Here is a 25,865-nt window from a genome sequence, read left to right on the forward strand (position 1 = left end):
TTGGTTCTGTTCCTCTAGTGAACCCTTACTAATAAAGCTATGGGGAATGCCTGATTTAAAAGACAAGTGTACAGTGATGAGTTTCATACTGGCATAGCATCTGAGTTCACTCCAGGGACTGAATACAATTCTTCCTCAGTCCAGGTAGAAGTGCCTTCACCCAGCCTACAGAAAGGGAACCTAGCAGTGAGGTTACAGGTGGAATACAAGCTGAGCTCTACATGACTCAGAGGAAACATTTCCTAGTCTAAACACACTTTTAAATTAGATCCTCCAATAGCATCATGCTAATTGGCTAATTTGGGAACGATCTGGGACCCTGTGTGCTTTAAAGAAAATCTCTTTGTTGATGTGTTTATTTGCAACTGAGACTGTCTTATTGCTGGCAGGACAGAGATTATTAAAAACAGACACACCTGTTTATTTTAACCACTTTTTTTAAAGAACACACATGAGTTGGCTTATCCCTAGGGCTTTAGGAGGAAATATTAGCATTTTGAGTGGTGGGAAATTGCAACTTAGCTGGGAAATAAATAAGCTTTAAATAGATCCCATTATTTTTTACAGGGTTATTATTGCAAATGTTTTATCAGAGAAAAAATGCCCTTCTAGTTTATGATTAGAGTGTTAACCTCTAGCTAGTCCAGCTCTTCATGCCTACCACAGTGTGCTTTCATGAGTGATTATTACATAAAATCAAAGTGTTCTTTCCATGCCACATGACATTTCCAGCAAGTTCCCCATCTTGTTAGTATGGTACGAAAAGAATGCATTGTATATTTGCCTGAGATAAGAAACAATGGTTTCTCGGAAATTTTGTCAGTTTAATATATTTTACTATTAACAAAGCTGTCCTGAATGCTATAAGAACATTATTTCCCAGCACTCAGATAACTGAAGCAAATAAGTTCAAGGACAGTCTGATCTATATAATGAACTCCAGGTCTGCCCCTGTACTTTCCTATTTTAAATGTTCAGTTATACACTAATTACTGCCAACAGTAATGTTTAAGTAAATTTCATGGATCACTCTGCATTTTTCTAAGTGTGGTGTAAAGCAGTCCTTCCTCCAGTTTAAGCATTCTCTTTTTATCAGAAAGTAAAATTGAGTGGACTGCATCCATTCCGTACAATCAACTAAGGTTCATAGGTAAGTTTGGAAATGCTAGGGTGCCCCCTACTGTTAAAAATAAGAAGCACTTCTCTTTGGCCCTCCATTCAGAAAAGAGAATTCTTCCCATAACAGATATGTAACTATAGTTGAGAAGTAATAATTAGTTGCATAGAAGTACATACAGAGAGAAGTGAGGAAAGGCAGAGGCAGGCAAGGAGAAGAGGAAGAAAGGTGGGACAATAAGGGTCTATAGTAAATCTACCTGTGAATAAAATGTTTGGGGTTTGGGAGCTAACTTAACATTCAACTAGTTAGAAATTATCTGAGTGAGGGAATTGTATATTACACGACAAAATTTATGTATATGCATTTTTAAAGTCATATTCTATTTAATCATAATTTCAACGAAATATAAATTCTAGACCCAGATGTAGCTCTTCCTCTCCTTCTTCCTCCTATTTGTCCCCCTTCTCCCTCCCATTCTTCTCTCCCTCTTCCTTTCTCCCCTCCCCACTCTCTCCATCTTCCCCACCCTTCCATCATCTCTCTCCCTTCTCTCTCCCCATTTTCTCTCTACCTCTCCTCATCTCTTTACTTTCTCTGTCTTCCCTCTCTCCTGGCAATAGATGATTGGATGATACCAATATCTGTCAAGACTCCATGAATTCATCTTCAATAATCCTGTTCTCAGTGTTCTTGTCATGCAGGCTTGTCAAGCCCACAATGGTGTGATAATAACAACTGTGCCAGCTCTAGAAACTCACTTGCAAACTCACTGAACTCTAGTCCAGTGCCTGTCTCTTCAGCTTGTATTTATTTCACAACCGATCCTCAAGGTGTTTTGCTTCACTGGGACAGCCTAAACCACTGTCCTGCCATTCCACTCAGTGTCATCTTCCATACCAACTTCCTCCAACACACCTTTGTTTCCATGGAAATTGCTCCAGTAGTATCCTTTGTGTGAACTCAGCTCCTTTGCCCATCCTTTTTACCATATCCAGGCAAAATGCCGTTCCTAAAAGTTACTTTTTCAAATCTAACAGAAGCACATGAAGAAAATTAATTAAATGAACATGGTTAATCAGGTCTGTATTGCTTGCACTTCAGAGGGAGAAGCTGGAGGAATAGGGGTTTTAGGTTATCCTTGGCTATACAGATAGTTCATGGTCAGCCTGGGCTACATGAGATCCTGTCTCAAAAAAAATTAATAAGATAAAATAAAATAAAAAAGAAAGAAGGAAAAGAAAAAAGAAACATCCAAAATTGAGTGACCAGCCTCGTGATTACAAACAGGAGGGGTCTGGCAGTTTCATCTGGCAAGATGCTACCCACTGAGACATGCATTTCTTCCTCGTGCTCCCTTCCTCTTGTTTCTACTCACTCTCAGGTGAGTGTGTTGCTGCTGATACCATCTGCCTCCTCCATCTCTATTCAATGCAGCCAGTCCAGGGCCTCGTCCCATTCACACTTTCTGTGGCTGCTGTATTATAACTTTCTTCTCTCGGGTATTCAGATCCCTTCACCTCTGGAGAACATTTGGAAGTCATTGTCTCCCCTCTTTAAAGGCTATTGAAGTGTTTATTTTGGACTCACTTTCTCCAACAGGCACATAACATCTTTGCTAGCTCAATTGCTTGAAACAATGACTGCCTCTTCGGGCAGCAGAGGGGCCCTTGTCAGTGTTGCCAGAGACATGTGTGCTGTAGAAGTTCTTTATTTGCCTCCATGTGTCATTTCCTTCTTTCTCAAATCTTCACTTGGCTTAGGACTACACTAAAAAACTCCTAAATGCAGAACTAATTGCCAATGCCCCAGTGAACACTTGGAAGAAAAGAGCTTCTTCACCTGTTCTATGCATGTGGATAAATATCCTAGTGGAGATCTGACATGGATGTGGATAAATATCCTAGTGGAGATCTGACATGGATGACATGGATGACAGTCTTATTCTTCCAGTCCTCTGAGATTATCACTGTTTAATCGGAATACTTTTCCTTAATTCGCCCACACTTTCTGAGGAACTACAACAATACAGATAATGGACTAGATTGGTCTAATTTATACTCCACCCTGAAAAGAATTAACTCTACTACAGAGAGAGAGAAGAGGATCGTTTACTTACAGCTAGTTACATAACATGCAGAATGCTTGTCATTTTATGAAGGCACAGGGGGAATTAAGTGAGTTCACACAAAAAAAATTATATGATTTCCTTCTGGAAAAACACTGGCAAAATTAGATTTTGAACTACTACTTAAAAACAGATGATGGGGCAGCCTATCTGGGCGCTGGGTCCGAGTACCCGGGGCTCCCGGGCGGGCAGCAGTTCCTTTGTTTCTGTGGCCTGCCTGCACCAAGCGGGGTAGGCGCTTTGTCTGCGAGCTGCCCAACCAGCACGGAGGCCGGATCTTTCGGCGCCAGGAGACCCAGCATTGGGGTGAGTTTCTGGCCCACAGCGCCAGCCTGGGACGGGGAGCTCGGGGGTTTCTTGGCCCCCTGTCCTGCTTGGGCTCTCTGCAGGGCCTCTACTCCCCGGGTGCTGCCTCTTTCTTCCTGGCCCACCCAGCTTCCGTCCAGAGCCCTCCCCACTTCGCCCCCACTGCCCTCTTTAGGCGCGTGGCATCGCCCAGCCCAGCCTATCTGGGCGCTGGGTCCGAGTATCCGGGGCTCCCGGGCGGGCAGCAGTTCCTTTGTTTCTGTGGCCTGCCTGCACCAAGCGGGGTAGGCGCTTTGTCTGCGAGCTGCCCAACCAGCACGGAGGCCTGATCTTTCGGCGCCAGGAGACCCAGCATAGGGAGAGCCAACATTGGGGAGAGACAGCGTTTGGTAGGCAAGGAGACCTAATCCGGTAAAAGAAGATCCATAGGGAGCATTTGGAAGAAGAGATGGGCCGACGTCAAGGCAAGAATTCACCCAACAAGCTGAAAAGCAACATGAAGCTACCAGAAACAAGCGACCTCACAACGGGAGGACAAGAACCCCTTAATCAAGAGGAAGGAGAAAAGATTGACTTCATGAAAGTGATTGACACCCTTAAACAGCATGTAAAAAACGCCCTTATAGAAATGGATGAGAAATATAACAGAAAGTTTGAAGAATTGAATAAATCAGTGAATGATACCCTAGAAAACCAAGGAAAAACAATCAAACAGATAATGGAAACAGTTCAAGACCTGAAAACTGAAATGGAGGCAAAAAAGAAAACACAAACAGAGGGCCGTCTGGACATGGAAAATCAAGGTAAACGAATAGAGACTACAGAAACAAGCATAACCAGCAGAATACAAGAGATAGAAGAAAGACTCTCGGATTCTGAAGATACCATAGAGAAAATAAACACACTGATCAAAGAAAACAGCAAGTCCAACAAACTCTCATCACAAAACATTCAGGAAATATGGGACACAATAAAAAGACCAAACCTAAGAATAATAGGAGTAGAAGAAGGAGAAGAAGGGCAGCTCAATGGTCCAGAAAATCTATTTAATAAAATTATAGAAGAAAACTTTCCCAACCTAAGGAAAGATTTTCCTATGAAGGTGCAAGAAGCATACAGAACACCGAATAGGCTGGATCAAAAAAAAACATCCCCTCGCCATATAATTATCAAAACACAAAGCATACAGAATAAGGAAAGAATATTAAGAGCTGCAAAGGAAAAAGGCCAAATTACTTATAAAGGTAAACCTATCAGACTTACACCTGACTTCTCCATGGAAACCATGAAAGCCAGAAGATCCTGGATAGATGTACTGCAGAAACTGAGAGACCATGGGTGCAAGCCCAGATTACTATACCCAGCCAAGCTTTCATTCACTATAAATGGAGAACATAAAATTTTCCAGGATAAAAACAAATTTAAACAATACGCAGCCACAAATCCAGCCTTACAGAAAGTAATTGAAGGAAAATCACTAACCAAGGAGTCCAACAATGACCACAATAACTCAGACATCTAGAGACCCTTCACCAACACAAAACAAAGAAGGGAAACATACAAACTCTACGACTAAAAAAAAATGACCGGAGTTAACAACCACTGGTCATTAATATCACTTAATGTCAATGGACTCAACTCACCTATAAAAAGGCACAGGCTAAGAGATTGGATAAGAAAACAGGATCCAACATTCTGCTGTTTACAAGAAACACACCTCAACCACAAAGACAGGCACCTACTCAGAGTAAAGGGCTGGGAAAAGGCCTATCAAGCAAATGGACCTAAGAAACAGGCAGGTGTGGCCATACTAATCTCTAACAAAGTTGACTTTAAACTTAAATCAATCAGAAGAGATGGAGAGGGGCATTTTATACTCATAACAGGAACAGTTCATCAGGATGAAGTCTCAATCCTGAACATCTATGCCCCTAATATAAAAGCACCCACGTACATAAAAGAAACATTGCTAAAATTCAAGGCAGCCATCAAACCGCACACACTAATAGTAGGAGACTTCAACACTCCTCTCTCACCAATGGACAGGTCAATCAGACAGGAACCTAACAGAGAAATAAGAGAATTAGTGGAGGTAATGAATCAAATGGACTTAACAGACATCTATAGAACATTCCATCCAAATAGGAAAGAATATACCTTCTTCTCTGCAGCTCATGGAACCTTCTCGAAAATCGACCACATAGTCGGTAACAAAGCAAACATCCACAGTTACAAAAAAATATTAGTAACCACCTGTGTCTTATCAGATCACCATGGATTAAAGTTAGAATTCAACAATAATGCTACCCCCAGAAAGCATACAAAGTCATGGAAACTGAACAGTCAACTATTGAACCATAGCTGGATTAAGGAAGAAATAAAGAAAGAAATTAAAGTCTTCCTGGAATTCAATGAAAATAAAGAAACAACATACTCAAACTTATGGGACACTATGAAAGCAGTCCTAAGAGGAAAGTTCATAGCACTAAGTGCCCACTTAAAGAAAACAGAGAAAGCTCACATTGGAGACTTAACAGCCCACCTGAAAGCTCTAGAAAAAAAAGAAGCAGACTCACCTAGGAGGAGTAGAAGACTGGAAATAATTAAAATGAGGGCTGAAATCAACAAAATAGAAACACAGAAAACAATACAAAAAATCAATGAAACAAAAAGCTGGTTCCTGGAGAAAATCAACAAGATTGACAAACCACTATCCAAGCTAATCAAACGGCAGAGAGAGAATTTGCAAATTAATAAGATCAGAAATGAAAAGGGGGACATAACCACAGACACAGAGGAAATTCAGAGAATCATTAGATCTTACTACAAAAGCCTATATGCCACAAAATTGGAAAATGTAAAGGAAATGGATACTTTTTTAGATAAATATCATATACCAAAGTTAAATCAGGACCTGGTGAACAATCTAAATAGACCTGTTAGTCGCGAAGAATTAGAAGAGGTTATCAAAAACCTCCCTACCAAAAAAAGCCCAGGACCAGATGGTTTCAATGCGGAATTCTACCAGATCTTCCAAGAAGATCTAATACCTATACTCCTTAATGTATTCCACAAGATAGAAACAGAAGGGTCATTACCAAACTCCTTTTATGAAGCCACAATTACTCTGATACCAAAACCACTCAAAGACTCAACCAGGAAAGAGAACTACAGGCCAATCTCACTCATGAATATCGACGCAAAAATCCTCAACAAAATACTGGCAAATCGAATCCAAGAACACATCTGAAAAATTATCCATTATGATCAAGTAGGCTTCATTCCTGAGATGCAGGGCTGGTTCAACATACGAAAATCTATCAATGTAATCCAGCATATAAATAAACTGAAAGAAAAAAACCAGATGATCATTTCATTAGATGCTGAAAAAGCATTTGACAAAATTCAACATCCATTTATGTTAAAAGTCTTGGAGAGATTAGGGATACAAGGGTCATACCTAAATATAATAAAAGCTATATACAGCAAGCCGACAGCTAACATCAAATTAAACGGAGAGAAACTCAAAGCCATCCCACTTAACTCAGGAACACGACAAGGCTGTCCACTCTCCCCATACCTCTTCAATATAGTGCTTGAAGTTCTAGCAATAGCAATAAGACAACATAATGGAATCAAGGGGATTCGAATTGGAAAGGAAGAAGTTAAACTTTCGTTATTTGCAGATGATATGATAGTGTACATAAGCGACCCCAAAAACTCCACCAAAGAACTCCTACAGCTGATAAACAGCTTTAGTAATGTCGCAGGATACAAGATCAACTCCAAAAAATCAGTCGCCCTCTTATACACAAAGGATATGGAAGCAGAGAGGGAAATCAGAGAAGCTTCACCATTCACAATAGCCAAAAACAGCATAAAATATCTTGGGGTACATCTAACCAAGGAAGTGAAAGATCTATTTGACAAGAACTTTAAGGCATTGAAGAAAGAAATTGAAGAGGATACCAAAAAATGGATGGACCTCCCTTGCTCTTGGATTGGGAGGATCAACATAGTAAAAATGGCAATTCTACCAAAGGCTATTTATAGATTCAATGCAATCCCCATCAAGATCCCATCAAAATTCTTCACAGATCTGGAGAGGACAATAATCAACTTTATATGGAAAAACAAAAAACCCAGGATAGCCAAAACAATCCTATACAATAAAGGATCTTCTGGAGGCATTACCATCCCTGACTTCAAACTCTATTACAGAGCTACAGTAATGAAAACAGTGTGGTGCTGGCATAAAAACAGAGAAGTCGACCAATGGAATCGTATAGAAGACCCGGATTTTATCCCACAAACCTATGAACACCTGATTTTCGATAAAGGAGCTAAAAGTATAAAATGGAAGAAAGAAAGCATCTTCAACAAATGGTGCTGGCACAACTGGATGTCATCTTGTAGAAGAATGAAAATAGACCCTTATCTATCACCGTGCACAAAACTCAAGTCCAAATGGATTAAAGACCTCAATATCAGCCCGAACACACTGAACCTGATAGAAGAGAAAGTGGGAAGTACCCTACAGGAGCTGGGCACAGGAGATCGCTTCCTATGTATAACCCCAGAAGCACAGACATTAAGGGCAACATTGAATAAATGGGACCTACTTAAACTGAGAAGCTTCTGTAAAGCAAAGGACATAGTCAATAAGACACAAAGGCAACCTACTGATTGGGAGAAGATCTTCACCAACCCCACAACAGACAAAGGTCTGATCTCCAAAATATATAAAGAACTCAAGAAACTAGACTTTAAAATGCTAATTAACCCAATTAAAAAATGGGGCACTGAACTGAACAGAGAATTCTCAGCAGAGGAAGTTCAAATGGCCAAAAGACACTTAAAGTCGTGCTCAACTTCCTTAGCAATCAGGGAAATGCAAATCAAAACAACTTTGAGATATCATCTTACACCTGTCAGAATGGCTAAAGTCAAAAACACCAAGGATAACCTTTGCTGGAGAGGCTGTGGAGGAACGGGTACCCTCATCCATTGCTGGTGGGAATGCCATCTTGTGCAACCACTGTGGAAGTCAGTGTTTCGGTTTCTCAGGAAATTCGGGATCAACTTACCCCTGGACCCAGCAATACCACTCCTGGGAATATACCCAAGAGATGCTCTATCATATGACAAAAGCATTTGTTCAACTATGTTCATAGCAGTATTATTTGTAATAGCCAGAACCTGGAAACAACCTAGATGCCCTTCAATGGAAGAATGGATGAAGAAAGTATGGAATATATACACGCTAGAGTACTACGCTGCGGTAAAAAACAATGACTTCTCGAATTTTGCATGCAAATGGATGGAAATAGAAAACACTATCCTGAGTGAGGTGTCCCAGACCCAAAAAGATGAACATGGGATGTACTCGCTCATAATTGGTTTCTAGCCATAAATTAGGGCCACGGAGTCTACAATAGGTGAACCTAAAGAAGCTAAGTAAGAAGAACCTTCATCTGGTGATGGATGGAGACAGAGACAGAGACCCACACTGGAGCACTGGACTGAGCTCCCAAGGTCCCAATGAGGAGCAGAAGGAGGGAGAACATGAGCAAAGAAGTCGGGACCACGAGGCGTGCACCCACCCACTGAGACAGTGGAGCTGATCTACTGGGAGCTCACCAAGGCCAGCTGGACTGTGACCGAAAAAGCATGGGATAAAACCGGACTCTCTGAACATGGCGAACAATGAGGGCTGATGAGACGCCAAGGACAATGGCACGGGGTTTTGATCCTACTTAATGTGCTGGCTTTGTGGAAGCCTAGCCAGTTTGGATGTTCACCTTCCTAGATATGGACGGAGGGGGGAGGACCTAGGACTTACCACAGGGCAGGGAACCTGGACTGCTCTGTGGACTGGAGAGGGAGGGGGAGAGGAGTGGGGGGAGGGGTAGAAGGGTGGGAGGAGGGGGAGGGAAATGGGAGGCTGGGAGGAGGTGGAAACTTGTTTTTTGTTTATGTTTTTTTTTCTTCTTTTCTTAATAAAAAAAATTATTTAAAAAAAAAACAGATGATGGGCTGCTGGAAGCAAAGACCTATATTTTGATACCTGTATTTAGTTTATCTTAAGTTCACAAGTTAAGTAAGATACTCACCTTTCAGGGCAAGTTCCAGACCTAGGAATTTAACCTAGTGAGAGCTGAAAGCCCAGGCTTTAGAAGCAATTAGCATTTGCTTTGTTAGTTAACAGTCACAGACCCTCAGTATTTCCTTAACAGCTAGGGACGTCTCCAGACCTGACACTGTTGTTAGATCACTGACATTCCAGCAGACCTGACTTTCCAGACCTGCCTCTCCTCCCCCCTGCCTGTTTGCTATAACAGCTCCTGAGAAATAATAAAGTGCAGTTTGATCAGAAAGCCAGACTTGCGGTCATTTCTCATGTCTCTTGCCCTCCCATTCCTCCCCTCCAGGGTGAATTCGGTTCTGTTCCTGTCTGCTGGTTGGGACAATGAGCTTGAGAGATGGCTCAGCAGTTAAGAGCACTGCCTGCTCTTGCAGAGAATCTAGGTTCAGTTCTGAGCACCCACAAGGCACCTCACAACTCCCTGTAACTCCAGTTCCAATTCCAAGGGATTTGATGTCTTCTTCTGTCTTTTGTGGGCACCACACATACATGCAAACAAACACTCATATATATTAAATAAATAAATGAATAAATAAATAAATCAATAGGCAATTTTAAAAGAGGTGGAAACAGGACATTCAAAAGTTCAGGTTATCCTTGGCTACATGGTGAGCTGCTTGGTATTCAATCTCAAAAAAGCTAATTTTTAAAAATATATATATATATATGCTACTGAAAGACCCCCGCCCACCGTGCGGGGAGACTCTCACTCAAGTCTCGGGATAACACGATCCCCCCAGTAACTCACGAGAGACGGTCCTTGCTGCAATCACACGAGGTTTATTGACAGGTACCAGTGCACTGGGGCCAAGACTCCTAACCAACGCAAGGGAGGAGTTTGACCCTGAGTGACTGGGAGAAGGGGTTTTTATAGGAAGAAACCATAGCCCAGTAATCCAAAAGGGGCAGGGAGGGTGTCACAGAAAATTCCAAAAATACCAGTGATAATCATAAGGGGGCAACTCCCCGCCTCTCAAGATCACTCTCAAGGTCATAATCAGCTAGTTCCTGAAACACAGTATTCCAAAAATACCAATAATTACAAGGGGGAAACTCCCTGTTTCTCAAGATTATTCTCAAGATTACAATCTAACTTTATCTTCAGCTAGTTCCTGAAACACAGTCACTAGACCAGCTAATCCTAGATTTCTGATTCTTTTCTCCCTGCTTAGATTTTTGGCTCTATTTTTTCCTGCTAGGGGGGTCTGGGTTTATCCAGGTCTTTCACTACCAACAAAGCTATACCTCCAACCCTATTTGCCTTTTTTTAATCTATAAAATTATTATTAATTAGGAATTAGTAAGATGTCTCAGAGAGTAAAGGCACTAGATGCCAATACTGGTGACTTGAGTTAAATCTCTAAGACCTGCAATATTGGAAAGAGAGAAATGAGCCCAACAGGTTGTCTCTGGTCTCCACAGACAAGTATTTGTGCACACACTCACACACATGTGCACACACTCACACACACACATGTGCACACACTCACTCACATGTGCACACACTCACACACACACAAATAATAAATAAATGGAATAATTTTTTTGTTTATTATTTTTTAGTTGATGAAAAAAAAATTTCCACCTCCTCCCCATTTTCCATTTCCCTCCCCCTCCTCCCACACCTCGCCCCCTCCTCCCACTCTGGAATAAAATTTTTAAACACATTTTTAACAAACAGAAACAAACAATAAAATAAAAAGTTGATCTTAAAATCTAGAACAAGTTGAGCAGTAAAGTAGTGAGAATTGTCAATTTTATCTGTCAACAACAGTCATCTGCTAATAAAATAAGAATGCCAGAGATGGAGAGTAAGCAGTCAGACTATGTAAGCGAATGGAGAGGATAGTGTCACCTCCGAGTGAATGATCCCTTCTGATTAACATTTATTGATCTAAAACAATGCTGTGTACTTAACATACCTTTTCAAAAAAAGCAAAATAAACTTACACATTTATTAATAGCCTTATCTCCATTTTGAAAGGTCGCCGCTTTTAAGGTTAAATGTCTTTTCAAGGTCACAAACCCAGAGAACAGCAAATTTATTATTCATATCCAATGCTCCTAGGTTGCTCCTAGGTTGCTCCCAGGAAGGGTCAGATTGGTGAACCAAAATTACTAATGTTTTGCAGTTAGAATAAATGAAGCATGGGGCTGGCAGAAGGTACCATGCTGGAGACTGTGATTGGCTGCAATTAAAATAAAAAAAAAAATCAGTGCTATGTATCAGAATCAATACAGTTTGGAAAGGGTATGTCATTGCAGCAAGTAGCTTGAAAAAAACTAAATGATGAGTTAGGAACCATTGAAGGCATGAAGTTTGAATGAAATTGTGGTTCTCTGTTCTTTACTAATTCAAAGACAAGAAGGATGAGTCATGAGATGTTCATGTAATTCTCTGTACTACATACCTTGTCACGGGCTAAGTCGGTGTGCAGTCATAAGAAAGTGTCTTACATCAGTGGTCCAGGTGCTCTGAGGCCAATTCCCATCAGGCCATTTAACATTTCACCAAGCCCTGGTCAAACATGGCTGCAGTTCATGTTAGCTTGGTTCACAAGTTAAAGATTGTTTCTTCAAGCTTGCATCTGCAAACATAAGATATCAACAAAGAACAAAGATACCAGTCTTCACTAAAGATAGGCTAAAAGGTTTCAATTGATAGGACATTAATAAAGACACCCCAGTAAGGAATGGTGAGATTTCTGGCCAGACATCTGCCAGGTGACAACAAACAGGTCTTCAACAGACAAATGGATTTTCCAGGCACTGGAAGTGTGATGGTGGAGGAAGAATCCATTTTGTGCTAAGTACCCATTCTAAATTCTTAGACAAGCTCGTAGCAACTCTGATTCCTTGCCCAAACCCTAGAATTGTAAAACAGTTATAAAATTGTTAACTACTTGCTCTGGTTTCTGTAAATTCTGCTTGTTGCTATGAACGGGGGAGTGAGGGAATTCCTCACACCGCTGTCAGTTCCACAGGAATGAAGTAATTGTACCCTGTCTTTAAAAGCCGTCTTCCCTTGTAGATGGGCCTTAGTTCTAAATCTGACCATGGGAACTAAGGTCAGCTTCAGCTTAAATAAAAATGCAGCTAATTATAATTTAAATCAAGTCTTTGGTCTTTCCCAGTGGGTTTGAGTTCCTTAACACCAGGTACAGCTTAACTGTAAATGCTAGTTAAAACACTAGGTATACCTTCTGCCTAGTAATAACATCAGCTCATTGAAAGGTGCCAAGATTTAGTCAGACTCAACACTGTTATGGATTTGTAGCAAGTCCCCAGCAGCTTGCTGCGGGGTCCTTGTGGCAGCAGGTCCACAAACCAAGGTGGCTGGTCCCCAGCCATGTGGTGGAGGGCTGGTCCCCAGCGAGCCCAGCAAACAGGGTGAGCAGGTGGCAGGTGGGAGGCACATATACAAGCACATTGTACAGAATAGAATTGGATATTTATTAGTTGAGTTATGGAGGGGAAGGAAAAAGGGGAGAAGGGGTGAGGGAGAAGATGGAAAGAGGAAGAGAAAGGGAGAGGGGGGACAGAGAGAGAGCCAGGACGGCAAGGGAGAGAAAGAGAGGCTGCAGGGAGTGGGTGTGGCTTATCTCTTAAAGGGACAGACTATTATGTTCCCAGGTCTTTTTTATAATAAAAAGTGGGAGATTAGCATCACAGGTTGAAGGAATTGGAGCAGCGGATTCTCAAGACTGCTTCTGGCTTATTTGTGGGCATGGTCTTTGGGGGGAACCTGAGAAGGCTGGGTGCTGGCCACATCTTGGCATAGCTGGTCGCTTTGTTCCTCTCTGGTGTTTGTGGCATGGAAATGTCTGGTGTCTCTTATAACTGTTTACAGTATTGGCAGAACAAAGAACACAGTTAAATTAAGGAAAAAACAATTTTAGGGCCAGGGAATTGAGGGGGATGTATCTGACCTATTTAAGTCAGATGCATTAATTTGGCTCCCTGGAACTCACAAGAATTCTTTGGGTTTGTGAAAACAGAAGTTTTAGACACATGCATTATATAATGACTGTGACATATTTTTGTACAATGAAAAGTATTTTTAAGACTATGGAAGGCATTATGAGAGAGAAATTTGATCTGAAATTTGGTGAGGTTGCTTTATTTTAACTGGCAAAATTCTTAGCTATCAAACTGCATCAGAGATCTTTGAGAAGGACAAAGTTTTAATTTGAGTTACTGATTAAAAAATAACAGAGAAATTACTTGGTTGGCACCCAGAACTACTCTTTAGGGCCCTCCATAGTCGCTGAAGGTTGCATTTGTCTTTTGCTGTTTAGAGCAAGGCCTGCCAGGCTCCAGAAGATGCTGTGGGCTAAGAAATATGTAGAAAGACAGGCCTACCTTGGGCTGGAGAGATGGCTCAGTGGTTAAGAGCATTGCCTGCTCTTCCAAAGGTCCTGAGTTCAATTCCCGGCAACCACATGGTGGCTCACAACCATCTGTAATGACGTCTGATGCCCTCTTCTGGCCTGCAGACATACACACAGACAGAATATTGTATACATAATAAATAAATATTTTAAATAAAAAAAAAAAGACAGGCCTACCTTGACTTGAGCAGTGAGGCTGTAGATTCTAGCAATTCTGTCCATGTCAGAAGATCTTCAGCTTAGATGAAAGGCAGTTTTGTCCAGTGTAGATGGACATTGTTGTGTGTCTATTTGTCTTCTGTCTTCTTTGGAGGAAGTAGAGTTTTGCTGCTAAGAGCCAACCCGTCTCTTTTTGTTATAAAAAGTTTTTTAATAATTAAATATTTAAATATCACATTCCCCAGATCTCTGAGCAATTGAGGGCTGTTTATTAGGTATAACTACAGTATAAAATCTGTCTGGAAGGTTGGGTCTGAGCTTGACTGTACTGGCTCTAAACAAGTAATATTTATACTCATAAAAAGGCAGAAAGAAGAAAAAACTGGAATATAAGGTTAATGGCAGAACTCACAATAGTAGAGAACAATTTAGTATATTTTAAATAAGGATTGGATTAAATATAAGGTATTTTTGTGAGATAATTAAAAGTACAAACCAGTTTAAGGCATGAGACTTATTGTTTTTGTAGTCTAAAATGAGATGTAATGAACAATTATTACACACAGAAAGAGTGAACAAGAATTGGGCAAAGTGGATGCACTTGGTAGGCCCTACCAAAGGCATGCCACTACACAAAACACATGTAACAGAGTCAACGAGAGGAATTTAGTGAAAAAAAAATAAGTAAACCAGGGGACAAGGAAGGGAATACTTTAGTAAAGATGGGAGAACTTGGTCACCTGACCTGGCTCTCAGCCAGATGGTGGTGAAGTCACCTGACCCCAGTCAAAATGGCAGCAGCCACTTGTATGAAAAAGCCACAATTTTTGAGCTGTAAGGATTTTAAGCTTAATAAGAGACCTAAAGACATGATCTGTCCTGTCACTGAGCTGCCATGCCACACCACAAGCCGCAGAGGGGAGCAAAAGGTTGGAACCGAAAAAACTGCACCATGCCACAGCTGGAATTGAAAAAGACAGCCGGAATTTTAAAAAGCTGGGGAACTGACATGGATGGTTGCTATCCACAGCTGAAATTGTGAAAACCCATGAAATACCACTAGGCACACAGCGAAATGTCTCTCAACTGTGGGCAGGGTGTGAATCAGCACAAACACCTCAGGGAACCGTGGCCAAGTGTCCTCTGACCCTGGGTGGAGTGCCTGGATGGATCCAGTCAGTTGGGGTGACTCAGAAGCCATAGAGGCCAAAGACTGCTTTGAGCAGTCTTTTACAGCAAGGAAAAAAAAGAGAGAGAGAAGAAATAGGAAAAAAAAGATGAAGAATTTGAGGGACCCTGGGTCCCCAGTCAAATGCACCACACAGAGTTTTCGGTGCTAAGAGCAGGCTGACTAACTCAGGTTTAGTCTAAACACAATTTTAGTTAAGGAAAGCAACCATAGCAGAACGGAACAGGGAAGATGCACTGATGAGCCTGAAAGCCGGTGGTGGGAATAGGAAAAAAACTCTGGTTCAGAATCCCAATCTCCGGAGATGAACTGAAGTAGGAGGGCCTATCTGAGTCATGGGGCACCAAATGTTATGGATTTGTAGCAAGTCCCCAGCAGCTTGCTGCGGGGTCCTGGTGGTGGCAGGTCCACAAACCAAGGTGACTGGTCCCCAGCCACGTGGTGGCGGGCTGGTCTCTGGCGAGCCCAGCAAGCAGGGTGAGCAAGTGGCAGGTGGGAGGCACATAAACAGGCACATCGTACAGAATAGAACTGGATATTTATTAGTTGAGTTATGGAGGGGAGGGAAGAAGGAGAGAAGGGGTGAGAGACAGAGAGAGGAGAGAGGGAGAGAAAGACAGAGAGAAAGGGGGAGAGAGAGGGAGAGGGATGGGGAGGGAGATGGAGGAGAAGGGGGCTGAGAGAGAGCCAAGATGGCGAGGGAGAAAGAGAGGCTGCAGGGAGTGGGCGTGGCTTGTTTCTTAAAGGGACAGAATATTACAAACATAACCTGGCTTCGGTGTATACTCATGAGACTGTGGCAGGAAGATCAAGAGTTTGAGGCCAGACCACACTACAGAGCAATATAGTCAAGAATGTAGGAAGGTATCCAGGCACGTGGCACATACCTATAATTCCAGGAAACTAAAGCAGGAAGGTTAGGAGTTAAGGTCATCCTCAGTACTTAACAAGGTCAAAGTCAGTCTGGGCTATATAAAACCAGTTCTCCAAAATAGAAAAAAAAAAAAAAGGACAGCCAAAAAAAGAGGGAGGAAAGGGAAGAAGGAAGGAAGGAAGGAAGGAAGGAAGGAAGGAAGGAAGGGGAAGAGGGAGAGAGGATGAAGTTTTGTTTCACTTTGTTGCATTTTGTTCAGACAGAATCATTACAGAGCCCAGGTCAACCTTGGACTCAGTTCTGTTTCAGTCTCTGCATGCTGCGATCACAGTGTGAACTACCACATTCAGAAATAAATAATATTTAAAATATAAATTTATCAACCGGGCGGTGGTGGCGCACGCCTTTAATCCCAGCACTTGGGAGGCAGAGGCAGGCGGATCTCTGTGAGTTCGAGACCAGCCTGGTCTACAAGAGCTAGTTCCAGGACAGGCTCCAAAACCACAGAGAAACCCTGTCTCGAAAAACCAAAAAAATAAAATAAAATATAAATTAATTACTGTGTGTGTATATAATGGGATGCCACACATGCCACTGACCTCCTTTACATAGATGACAAATCAAACTCAAGTCTCCAACCTTGCAAGTCAAGTGCCTTTACCCACTGAGGTATCATTCAGTCCTGATAACTTTTTAATGAAAAGGAGAAAGGAAGTTGAGTATGGTGGCTCACACTTGTAATCGCAGCACCCCAAAGGCTAAGGCAGGAGAGTTCCAATCTAGCTTAGGTTACAGAGTAAGAGCAGAGAGAGAGAGAGAGGCAGAGAGAGGGAAGGAGGATGGGAGTAGGGAAGAGAGAGAGAGAGAGAGAGAGAGAGAGAGAGAGAGAGAGAGAGAGAGCGCATATGTACAAATGAAAGTGGAAGCTAGGTGCTGTCTTCCCTGTTTTGAGGAAAGGTCACTTTCGAGGACCTGAAGCTTATTGATTCCATTAAGACCCAGGGTTCTGCTTGTCTCCCTTTCCCCAGCACTAGATTTACAAATGCACACCACAGTGCAGCTGGAGACTGAATTCTGGTCTTCATGCTTGCATAGCTGAGCTGTTTCTTCAGCCACAAGACTTTGCTTTCATGGTTTTAATTTTCAGTCCAGTAGATAATCAATAATGTACAAGCACTTTTTTAAATACCTGTAATGTAGTGCAGTTAAAAAATGACTGAATTAACAAGAATAACACATTATGCTGTACACCTAAAATGTCTAGAGGTAGAGCTAGCTAATAAAAGTAAGACAAGGGATTTACAATGGCATAGTCATCAGAAGACAATACTGATGTCCTCAAACCACATGAGCTCTTCTTCCTCTCCTTAAGATAGGAAGATTTACTTGCAGCCATGGGCTAGCAATTGAATTTTTAAGCATTACTTTCTCAACAGTCTGACAATATTTCAATATTTAAAGCCCTATGTTCATCATGAGCTGAACAAGGATAGCAACAGGCATGCTAAAGAAGACCACAATTTTCAATCCAATACAAAAAAACTATGGGTCACTAAAATGATCAGAGTAGGAGAAATAGTCTTCCCTGGGGAAAAGCACACCAACTGATCATCTAATACCAATTGGTCCGTCCTGAAAACATGAATACAAATAATATTATACAGACTGAGTAGGTTTATATTTAGTAATATACATATATGCATATAAGCACAACTAATGAAAAAAGAGCATAAACTTGAAAGAAAACAAGGATGACTTTATAGAAAGACTTAAAGAGAATGGAGAAATAATGCAATTATATCATAATCCAAGAAAATAAAGGAAAAATATAGTCTGTACTCAGATGCCCATCACTGAAGCACTCACAGTCATCCAAAGAAGAGCTCATATACCCACATCCAGCTGACATCACATGCCCTGACCTGGAGTAGCAAAGGTTAGCGTTAGCAGGCCACATTGTTCAAGAGCTAGGGTGCTTTCACTAGGAGGAGAATGGACAAGTATGCTTAAATGCCCACTTCAAATGAGGATTATCTTTCTGTTCACATTGTCTGCTCATAATATTTGGATTAGAGTTGGTATGTTTGTAAAGGGGTTTTCAGTAAGCAAAACCCCAAGTGTCTTGTATGATTCCACCTCTATAGTGTAATAAATTGCAACAGTTTAGAAAAGGTACTCAGGATTGAATTAAGGGCTTTGAATATGCTGGGGGAAAAGATCATCTCATCATATGGAAAGTTAGCTAGGAAATTAAACCTCAAAGAGAGAATGGCACTCTTAATGGCAATGTCATTGTATGTATACCTCCACCCCTACTTTTTATTTTTGACTTTGAGATGGGTCATGGTAAATATATTTCCTAGGTTGAACTTGAATTCATGTTGTAGTAGGGCAGACCCTTGAACCTGGGATCATCATAACCTCCAGAGTAGCTGGAATCATGGGTCTGTGCCACCAAGAATCACTACATTAAGACACAGTCTACAAAATAACTGACAATTCATAAAAAGCATCAAGAGTTACAAAACTTAGCCAGGCATCATGATGCATGGCTTTAATCCCAGCATTTAGGAGGCAGAGTCAAGCAGATCTCTATGAGTTCCAGGACAGCCTGGACTACCTAGTGAGTTCCAAAGCAGCCAGGACTACTTGGTGAGACCTTGTCTCAAAATAAAGAGTTAAAAAGCTCAAAGATACAGGATTACTTCAGATTAATGGAAACAGAAGTAAGCAACTAAATACAGCATATAGTTCTAGATTGAATCTGCCCTAAATCAAGAGAAAAATGGTTGCTATAACATTAGAGGAATTTAAGTGAGTTCTGTAGATTAGATAATAATTCCAGATTCAATGGATAGTTTTGGTTGTCAGCTTGAATACATTGAAAGTTAACTAAAATGCAAATGTGGATGGCACACCTATGAGGGTTTTTTTTTTTTTTGGCTTAATATGAAGTAGGTAGATTCACGTCTAATCTTTGAGCCATAACCCAGATCTTGAGTCAGGAAGACACACTTTTAATCTATGTCACACCTTCGGAATACAAAATAAGGAAGATTTGCTCTTTGCCTGCCTGCTCTTGCCTTGTTAGCAAGGCCATTCGTTCCCTGACATTAGAGCCTATTTCTTCAGGACTCCAGTATATACTGAAGACTAGCTAAGACATCTAGCATCGTGAACTGAGCAACTACTGGATTCCTGGACTTTCCTTTCACAGCCATTGCTGACTTAGCTGGACTGCAGCCTGGAAATCATTCTAAGAAATCCCCTTTTCTAATATAATGAGAGATTCATTGTATATGTTTTGTTTTCCTGAGAATTCTGACTAACATGCCAGAGTTTTCCTGATTTTGGAACTTCCACATTGATGGCTGAGGGTGTGGTCCTGTGGTAGTTGGCCATCCAGGTGTACAAAGGTCCTGGGTTAGACCCAGCACCTAGAGAAGGAGGAAGAAGGTAAAGAGGGAAGCAGAGAGATAGGGCACCATCGTCCTGTTTTCTGGGTATTGAGAAGTGAAGCACAATAGGTGCAACTTGCTCTGACACATGAGTGGGCAGGTGGAGACACGTAAGTAGCTGGACCGGTAGAAGCAGTAATATTTGGTGTTTACTTAGTAGAATAATCTCGCTACAGCTGCTATCAAGCTACCAATGAATTCAGTACTGGAAAGAAAGATTCACATTTGATTTTTGTGGGCTGATTTTTGTGTGTGTGAAGGGCAGGCTCCAGCACACTCCTGTGTAGTAGTTATTACTTGTTACTACTTTTGTTAGTTTTCTGTAGTTCTTAAATTACTCCAAAATATTTTTTTCTGTTTTTGTTTATGAAACAGGATCTCACTTGATAGCCTAGCTTGGCCAGGAAGTTACTATGTATCCAAGAGTGGTCTTGAACTAGGAATCATCCTCCAGACTGCATCCAGGGTCAGGAAGCAGAGAAGCAGAAAGATGCTGCTCACAGTCCGGTTGAGTCTTTACTCTCTGGCTAAACTTTCTGGAAACAGACTGTTAGACCCATCTAGAGACACGTGCCCATGTAGTTCTAAATCTACTACATAAGCTGACAAGGAAAATCAACCGTCAAACCATCCCTGCCCCATCCTGGCCTGTGCATGGAATGTGTATCAAGAGCCAGAGATTGAGTGAAGGAGTGGGTAAGAAAAGTCTGCTGCTGGTACCCTCCTGAAGCCTGTGGCTGTTGTGGGGCAGCCATGTCCTCTTCAGAGCATCAACGACAATGTGCTCTTTGTTCATAAGAAGGTATTAAGAGCCAGATGTGGGAAAAACTAAGGCAGGGCCAGAGGTCTTAAGCTTGGGCCAGACTTGGCTACATTAATGAGACCCTGTCTCAAAATTTAAAAAAGAACTAAAAAGATATTAACCTAGTGGCCATTAAGCAATCAATTGTTAGGTCTTGAGACTTTGTCTCCTACATCCTGTTCTTTCAATAACCTCCTTTTCTTTGGTTCCGTGGAGACCAAAGACACCCTAAGAAGGTGGCTTCTCAAAACAGAGCCTAAACACAATAACAAAGCACTAGTAACAAAATATATAAACTTGGCATCACAGATGAAGCAAGTTTCAGATGCGCTAAAATGGTGGGATTATTAGGCATGCTGAACTTAACTTTCAACATCATTCTAAGCTGTGATCATGGCGAGGCTGAAGATTCTCACAGCACTTGTCAAGGTCTTAGATGCTTTAGAATTCACAAGAAGATGAAGTCCACAAGATCTAATTTATCAGTGCTATAGACAGGCACATGAGATACACCAGAGTGACTGCCAAGTTCCAACATAACAGCAAAACCAGAACATTTTAGATGATAACAGATTTAATGACACTTTTTCTTAAATGTGTGAATTCCCAAAATATCACATGACCGTTTTACACTTGACTAGGCCTGCGTGCTGCAGCTCATCTAGAACATTCCTGATGGTCTCAACACAAACTTCTCCTCTGTGGTGTTTTTTTGACGCGAGGTTCCATACATTTTCAAATTCTTCATCAGAAAGCTTGACTCCAATGTTAGTTAATATATTTGAAATCTAGAAACAACAAATTTAAAGCCAGATCAAGATTTATGTTTTAATTTTGTATTTTAAACAATTAAGTAAAATAAAATTATATTTAAAAAACTTTATAACATTTAATACAATGCACACTCCCCCAAAGTATGTGTGTCCACATATGCCTATGTGCCTATATGTATCAAAATTCTAGTACTTTTCAGGCATGGGAGGGAGTGCATTCCTGTAGCCCTGAGCCAGTGATGGTGCTTGCTGCCAGGACTGATGGCCTAGGTTTGATCCCTTCATCCCACATCATAGAAGGAAACAACAGATTCCCACATGTTGTCCTTTGGCATCTACATATACTCAGGCATACATGAAACACACATACAAAATATAAATAGATGATAGATAGATAGATAGATAGATAGATAGATGTATATTTTAAATTTAACCCACCAAATAAAAATTAACTAAATTTAAATGAATAAAAACACCTGGGCATGGTAGTGTGCGTCTCTCATCGCAGCACTTGAGAGGCAAAGGCAGGAAGATGCTCTAGAGTTGAAGCCCTACTGGTTTACACAATGAGACCCTTTGGGAGAGGGAAAAGAATTATACTATACACCCAAAAAGAAATAAAAAGAAAAGCTTAACAACCAGTTACAACCAAAATGAATATAATTTATCAAGAATCCTAAGTTCGAGGATCTATATAAAAGCTATAATTCTGAAAAGTCAAATATGGTAGTCATGGGTTGGGGCTAGGACCAGGGTTAGAGGTGGGACTGAGTTGGTAAAGCTCTTGCCTAACATGCACAAAACCCTGGATTTGATTCCCAGCCTGATAAGTACCAGAACATACATGTAATCTCAACACTCAGGAGGTGGAAAGAAGGATTAAAAGTTCAAGACTAATCTCAGCTACATAGCTGATTTGGAAGCAAGCCTGAATCACCAGGATGATGATGATGATGATGATGATGATGATGATGATGATGATGAAAATTAATAATAATAATAATAATAATAATAATGTGAATAAACCTAAAAGCAATACCATATGCTTGTAATCCCTGCACTTAGTAGGATGAAGCAGGAAGATCATGATTTCAAGTATAGCCTGGGCTACAGAACAAAACCCTGATATGAGATGTCTCTCTATATGTTGTGAATATGTTTTATTACCATTGGTTAATAAAGAAGCTGCATTGGCCAATGGCAGAGCAGAGTATAGCTAGATGGGAAATCTAAGCAGAGACAAAGGGAGAAAGAAGGCAGAGTGAAGAAACATCAGCCAGCCACCAAGGAAACAAGACATGTTGAAAATGTGGTAATACTACGGCCATGTGGCAATACACAGATAAATAGAAATGGATTAATTCAAGTTGTAAGAGATAGTTGATAGACGCAAGAGCTATCAGCCAAACAATTTGTAATTAACCACTCTGAGTGGTTATTTGGAAATTGGAGGGCAGGAGAGAAATGTCTGGTTACAAATGTGTCAATGCAAGGCACATGCATCCACATAAAGCCTGAAAAATCTTTTTTAAGGATTCTAGACACACAAATACAGAATGAGAAACAATTTCTTAGTAGTCACATTTTTTCAGATAGGCTGTGTTTGCTGACTGTGAGCAGCTGTGTGACTCCTTTAGGAGACGGCTTCCCAGTTCATGCTTGTGGCCTGGATGGCTCTTTTGCAGGTCCTGCTAAGGAGCACCTGAATGGGGTTTATGGGCAGTATGCTGCAAGTTACTTGCTGATGGCATGGACCCACTGCTTCTGAGTTGGGTCAGTAAACATGGCTCCCAGAATGGGTTGTGAACATACCTCTGTCATGTTGGAAAGCCTAGCGGGGCTGAACCAACAGCTCTGGTTGTAGCCATGCCTGCTTCACATTTTTAAACAGTAATCAAAAACTGATTACAGATATGCAATAAAGACAGATTCTGACCCCCCCCCAAAAAAACCCTCTAAACAGTAATAAGTCACATAAAGATGGAAGATGGAAAATACACAGAGACTGGATTATGTACAATATTGTGTTTTCTTTGAATTTTTTGACTATTAATGAACTAACTACAGAGAGAGACATTTGATTGTGGGGACTGCTAACTGAAAGCAACATAAAGGTATCTTGATATCAAAATTTGGGTCTAAGACTTATTACTTTGGAAAAGAGGTTCTGCTTTTGTGTCCATAGAAGGTGAGAAGCTGTAGATACCTTCCAGGCTAATATGGTTTGAACAAGGAAGACTTCACTGAGATGTCTCCAGTAAGAATGATGACCCAGGTTATCCAAAATCCAAAACAACTTTAAAGCAAATGGCTGGAATGATGCAGCCTCATGGACTACAGCTTAATTTAACCATAATTCTAAATTTTCTAAGGATCCCGATAAGATTACAAATGCCCCCAATCATCAGGAAGTAGTATAGAAAACTATGTCCAAATTCTGAAATTATTGTTTATAGATATTTGTTTTCATTTAAAGGGAGTTGGTTATAAATAGTTAATGGTTGCAGTCAATCTCTTTCTAAAGAAAAAGGGGATATATGATATAGAAATGAGGTAAAAATGGTAGACTATTAAATCTACTTTAATCCAATAACAAATGTTAATCTCAAACTACATTAGTATGGATTTTGGTTTATTGATACAAATTTAAGGTCAATTTTTTATACTGCATATATATTTCTACTCTTGTTTGAGGTATTATGTTTATGTAGTTCATTTAAAAAATGCAATGTATAATTAAAAATACAGATTAATAGTCATCTATAATAGTCAAACTTCTAGTCATGTTAAGTCTTCCAGATATGCAGAGAAATATTTCAGATGGATAAGTAATCTTCAAACACTTAGAAACCTATAGAATATAACATTTACAATGTTTTAATAACTTAAAATTTGTTGGTCATGAGATATCTGCTCCTGGTAGTGCTAATTACTTCAAGAGAAAGATGGGCATTGAAGAAGCTCCTTATGAAGTTTGCTTTCAGTGTGGCAAGGCTGGCCATTTGGGCAAGAAACTGCTCTTTCCTGGATTGATGACAATATGCTGTATAAACTTTTTTTTTTTAATTTTCAGTGATTCTGAAAATACCAGGCATGCTGAGATGGGCTGATGGGCTGTATGTAAGCTGACATATAGGACCCACAGTAAAATGACTGCCAAACTTGCCAAAACAAAATGGGACAGTCCTTCAGGGTTCCTGCTTCACAAAAGAAACTGCCAGACATTCTGCAGGAAAGTGATTGACAAACTGCCAATATAATCAGGGCAGTCTTTAAAATTTCCTGCTTCACTGAAAAGTCTGCCAGTTTCTATGGGCCCAATATTGCAGAGGAACTTTGGGTGACTATCCAGGCAGTTGGACGTCTCTGTCATTTTTAGAGTTTTGGAAGTTACTCAGGTTATATTATATCCTTTTTAGGGTATTTCATGGAGTTGATGACTAGATAACCATAATTGTAGTTTTCCTTAGTTATGATAAAAGATAAATCAGATATGAAACTTTAGACTCACAAAGATAGGGCAGATACTATATTATTTTCTTTAATTTTACAAAATACAAATAGACTAAATGTTATATCTGTAATTCTTTCTTGATATCTGTTTTCTTATATGTAATTTTACAATGTTAAAGGTAAAACATTCCTTTTTGATTAGACAGAAAGGGAGAAACTATATGGGATGTTTCTCTGTATGCTGTGACTATGTTTTACTACCATTGGTTAATAAAGAAGCTTCTTTGGCCTAATGCAGCGCAGCATATAGCTATGTGGGAAATCCAAGCAGAGATAGGAGAAAGAAAGTCAAGTCAGGAGACATCAGGCAGCCGTTGAGGAAACAAGACATTTTGAAAATGAGGTAACACCATGGCCATGTGGCAATACATGGATTAAGAGAAATGGGTGAATTTAACTTGTAGCTAAATAGAAACCTAAGTCTTTGGCCAAACAGTTTTCAATTAATATTAAGCCTCTGAGTGGTTATTTGGGAACTGGAGGACAGGAGAGAAATGTTCAGTTATAAAACCCAGTCTCAAAACAAAATAAATAAAACACTAGCCAAGTATGTTGGTTCATTCCTATAAATAAATGCAATACTTTGGGAAGCTGAGACAGGAAAACTACCAAGAGTTGTAGACCAATATGGGCTACAAAGTGAGTTCCAGGCCAGAGTAGGGGTAAGAAGAGAAATGCCATCTCAAATAAAAACAAAAGAAAAGAACAACACTGATCACAATAATAATAGTAGTCACTGCTAAGTCAAAACTTCTGTCTTTGTATATTTGCATAGGACTGGGGTGATTTCTGTACCTCTTCCTTTGATCTGGACTTGAAGAAGTCTCTCTCAAACACGCCTTTCTGGGAGAAGATGGAGGGCTGCAGCAGGGAGTAAGCATTGCCGTCTTCACCATAGTTATTTCTGTCACTGACACGACGAATCCGAGGAGCGGGAATGTCAGATCGAACAGTCGGAACACCATATATGGGGTAACCTAGTTCATCAGTGAGGGCAAAAAAGACACCCT

The 25,865-nt window shown here is 40.6% G+C and overlaps 1 protein-coding gene across 1 annotated transcript in view; it reads right to left on the minus strand.

Annotated features, from left to right (window-relative positions):
- Positions 1–21,183: 21,183 nt before the first annotated feature.
- The window catches only part of Efhb (EF-hand domain family member B), a 71,498-nt gene continuing 66,816 nt past the window's right edge, over positions 21,184–25,865 (minus strand). Inside the window, exons 12-13 of the mRNA XM_041656457.1 lie at positions 25,651–25,832; positions 21,184–21,357 (exon numbers count right to left, since the gene is read on the minus strand). Of these exons, the coding sequence (XP_041512391.1) occupies positions 21,184–21,357; positions 25,651–25,832 (356 nt within the window). The remainder of the gene's footprint in view (positions 21,358–25,650; positions 25,833–25,865) is intronic.

This window comes from Microtus oregoni, unplaced genomic scaffold (genome assembly GCF_018167655.1).
Source record: "Microtus oregoni isolate MIOR12 unplaced genomic scaffold, Mior012 000007F_ref0000211, whole genome shotgun sequence".
Classification (NCBI taxonomy): Eukaryota; Metazoa; Chordata; class Mammalia; order Rodentia; family Cricetidae; genus Microtus; species Microtus oregoni.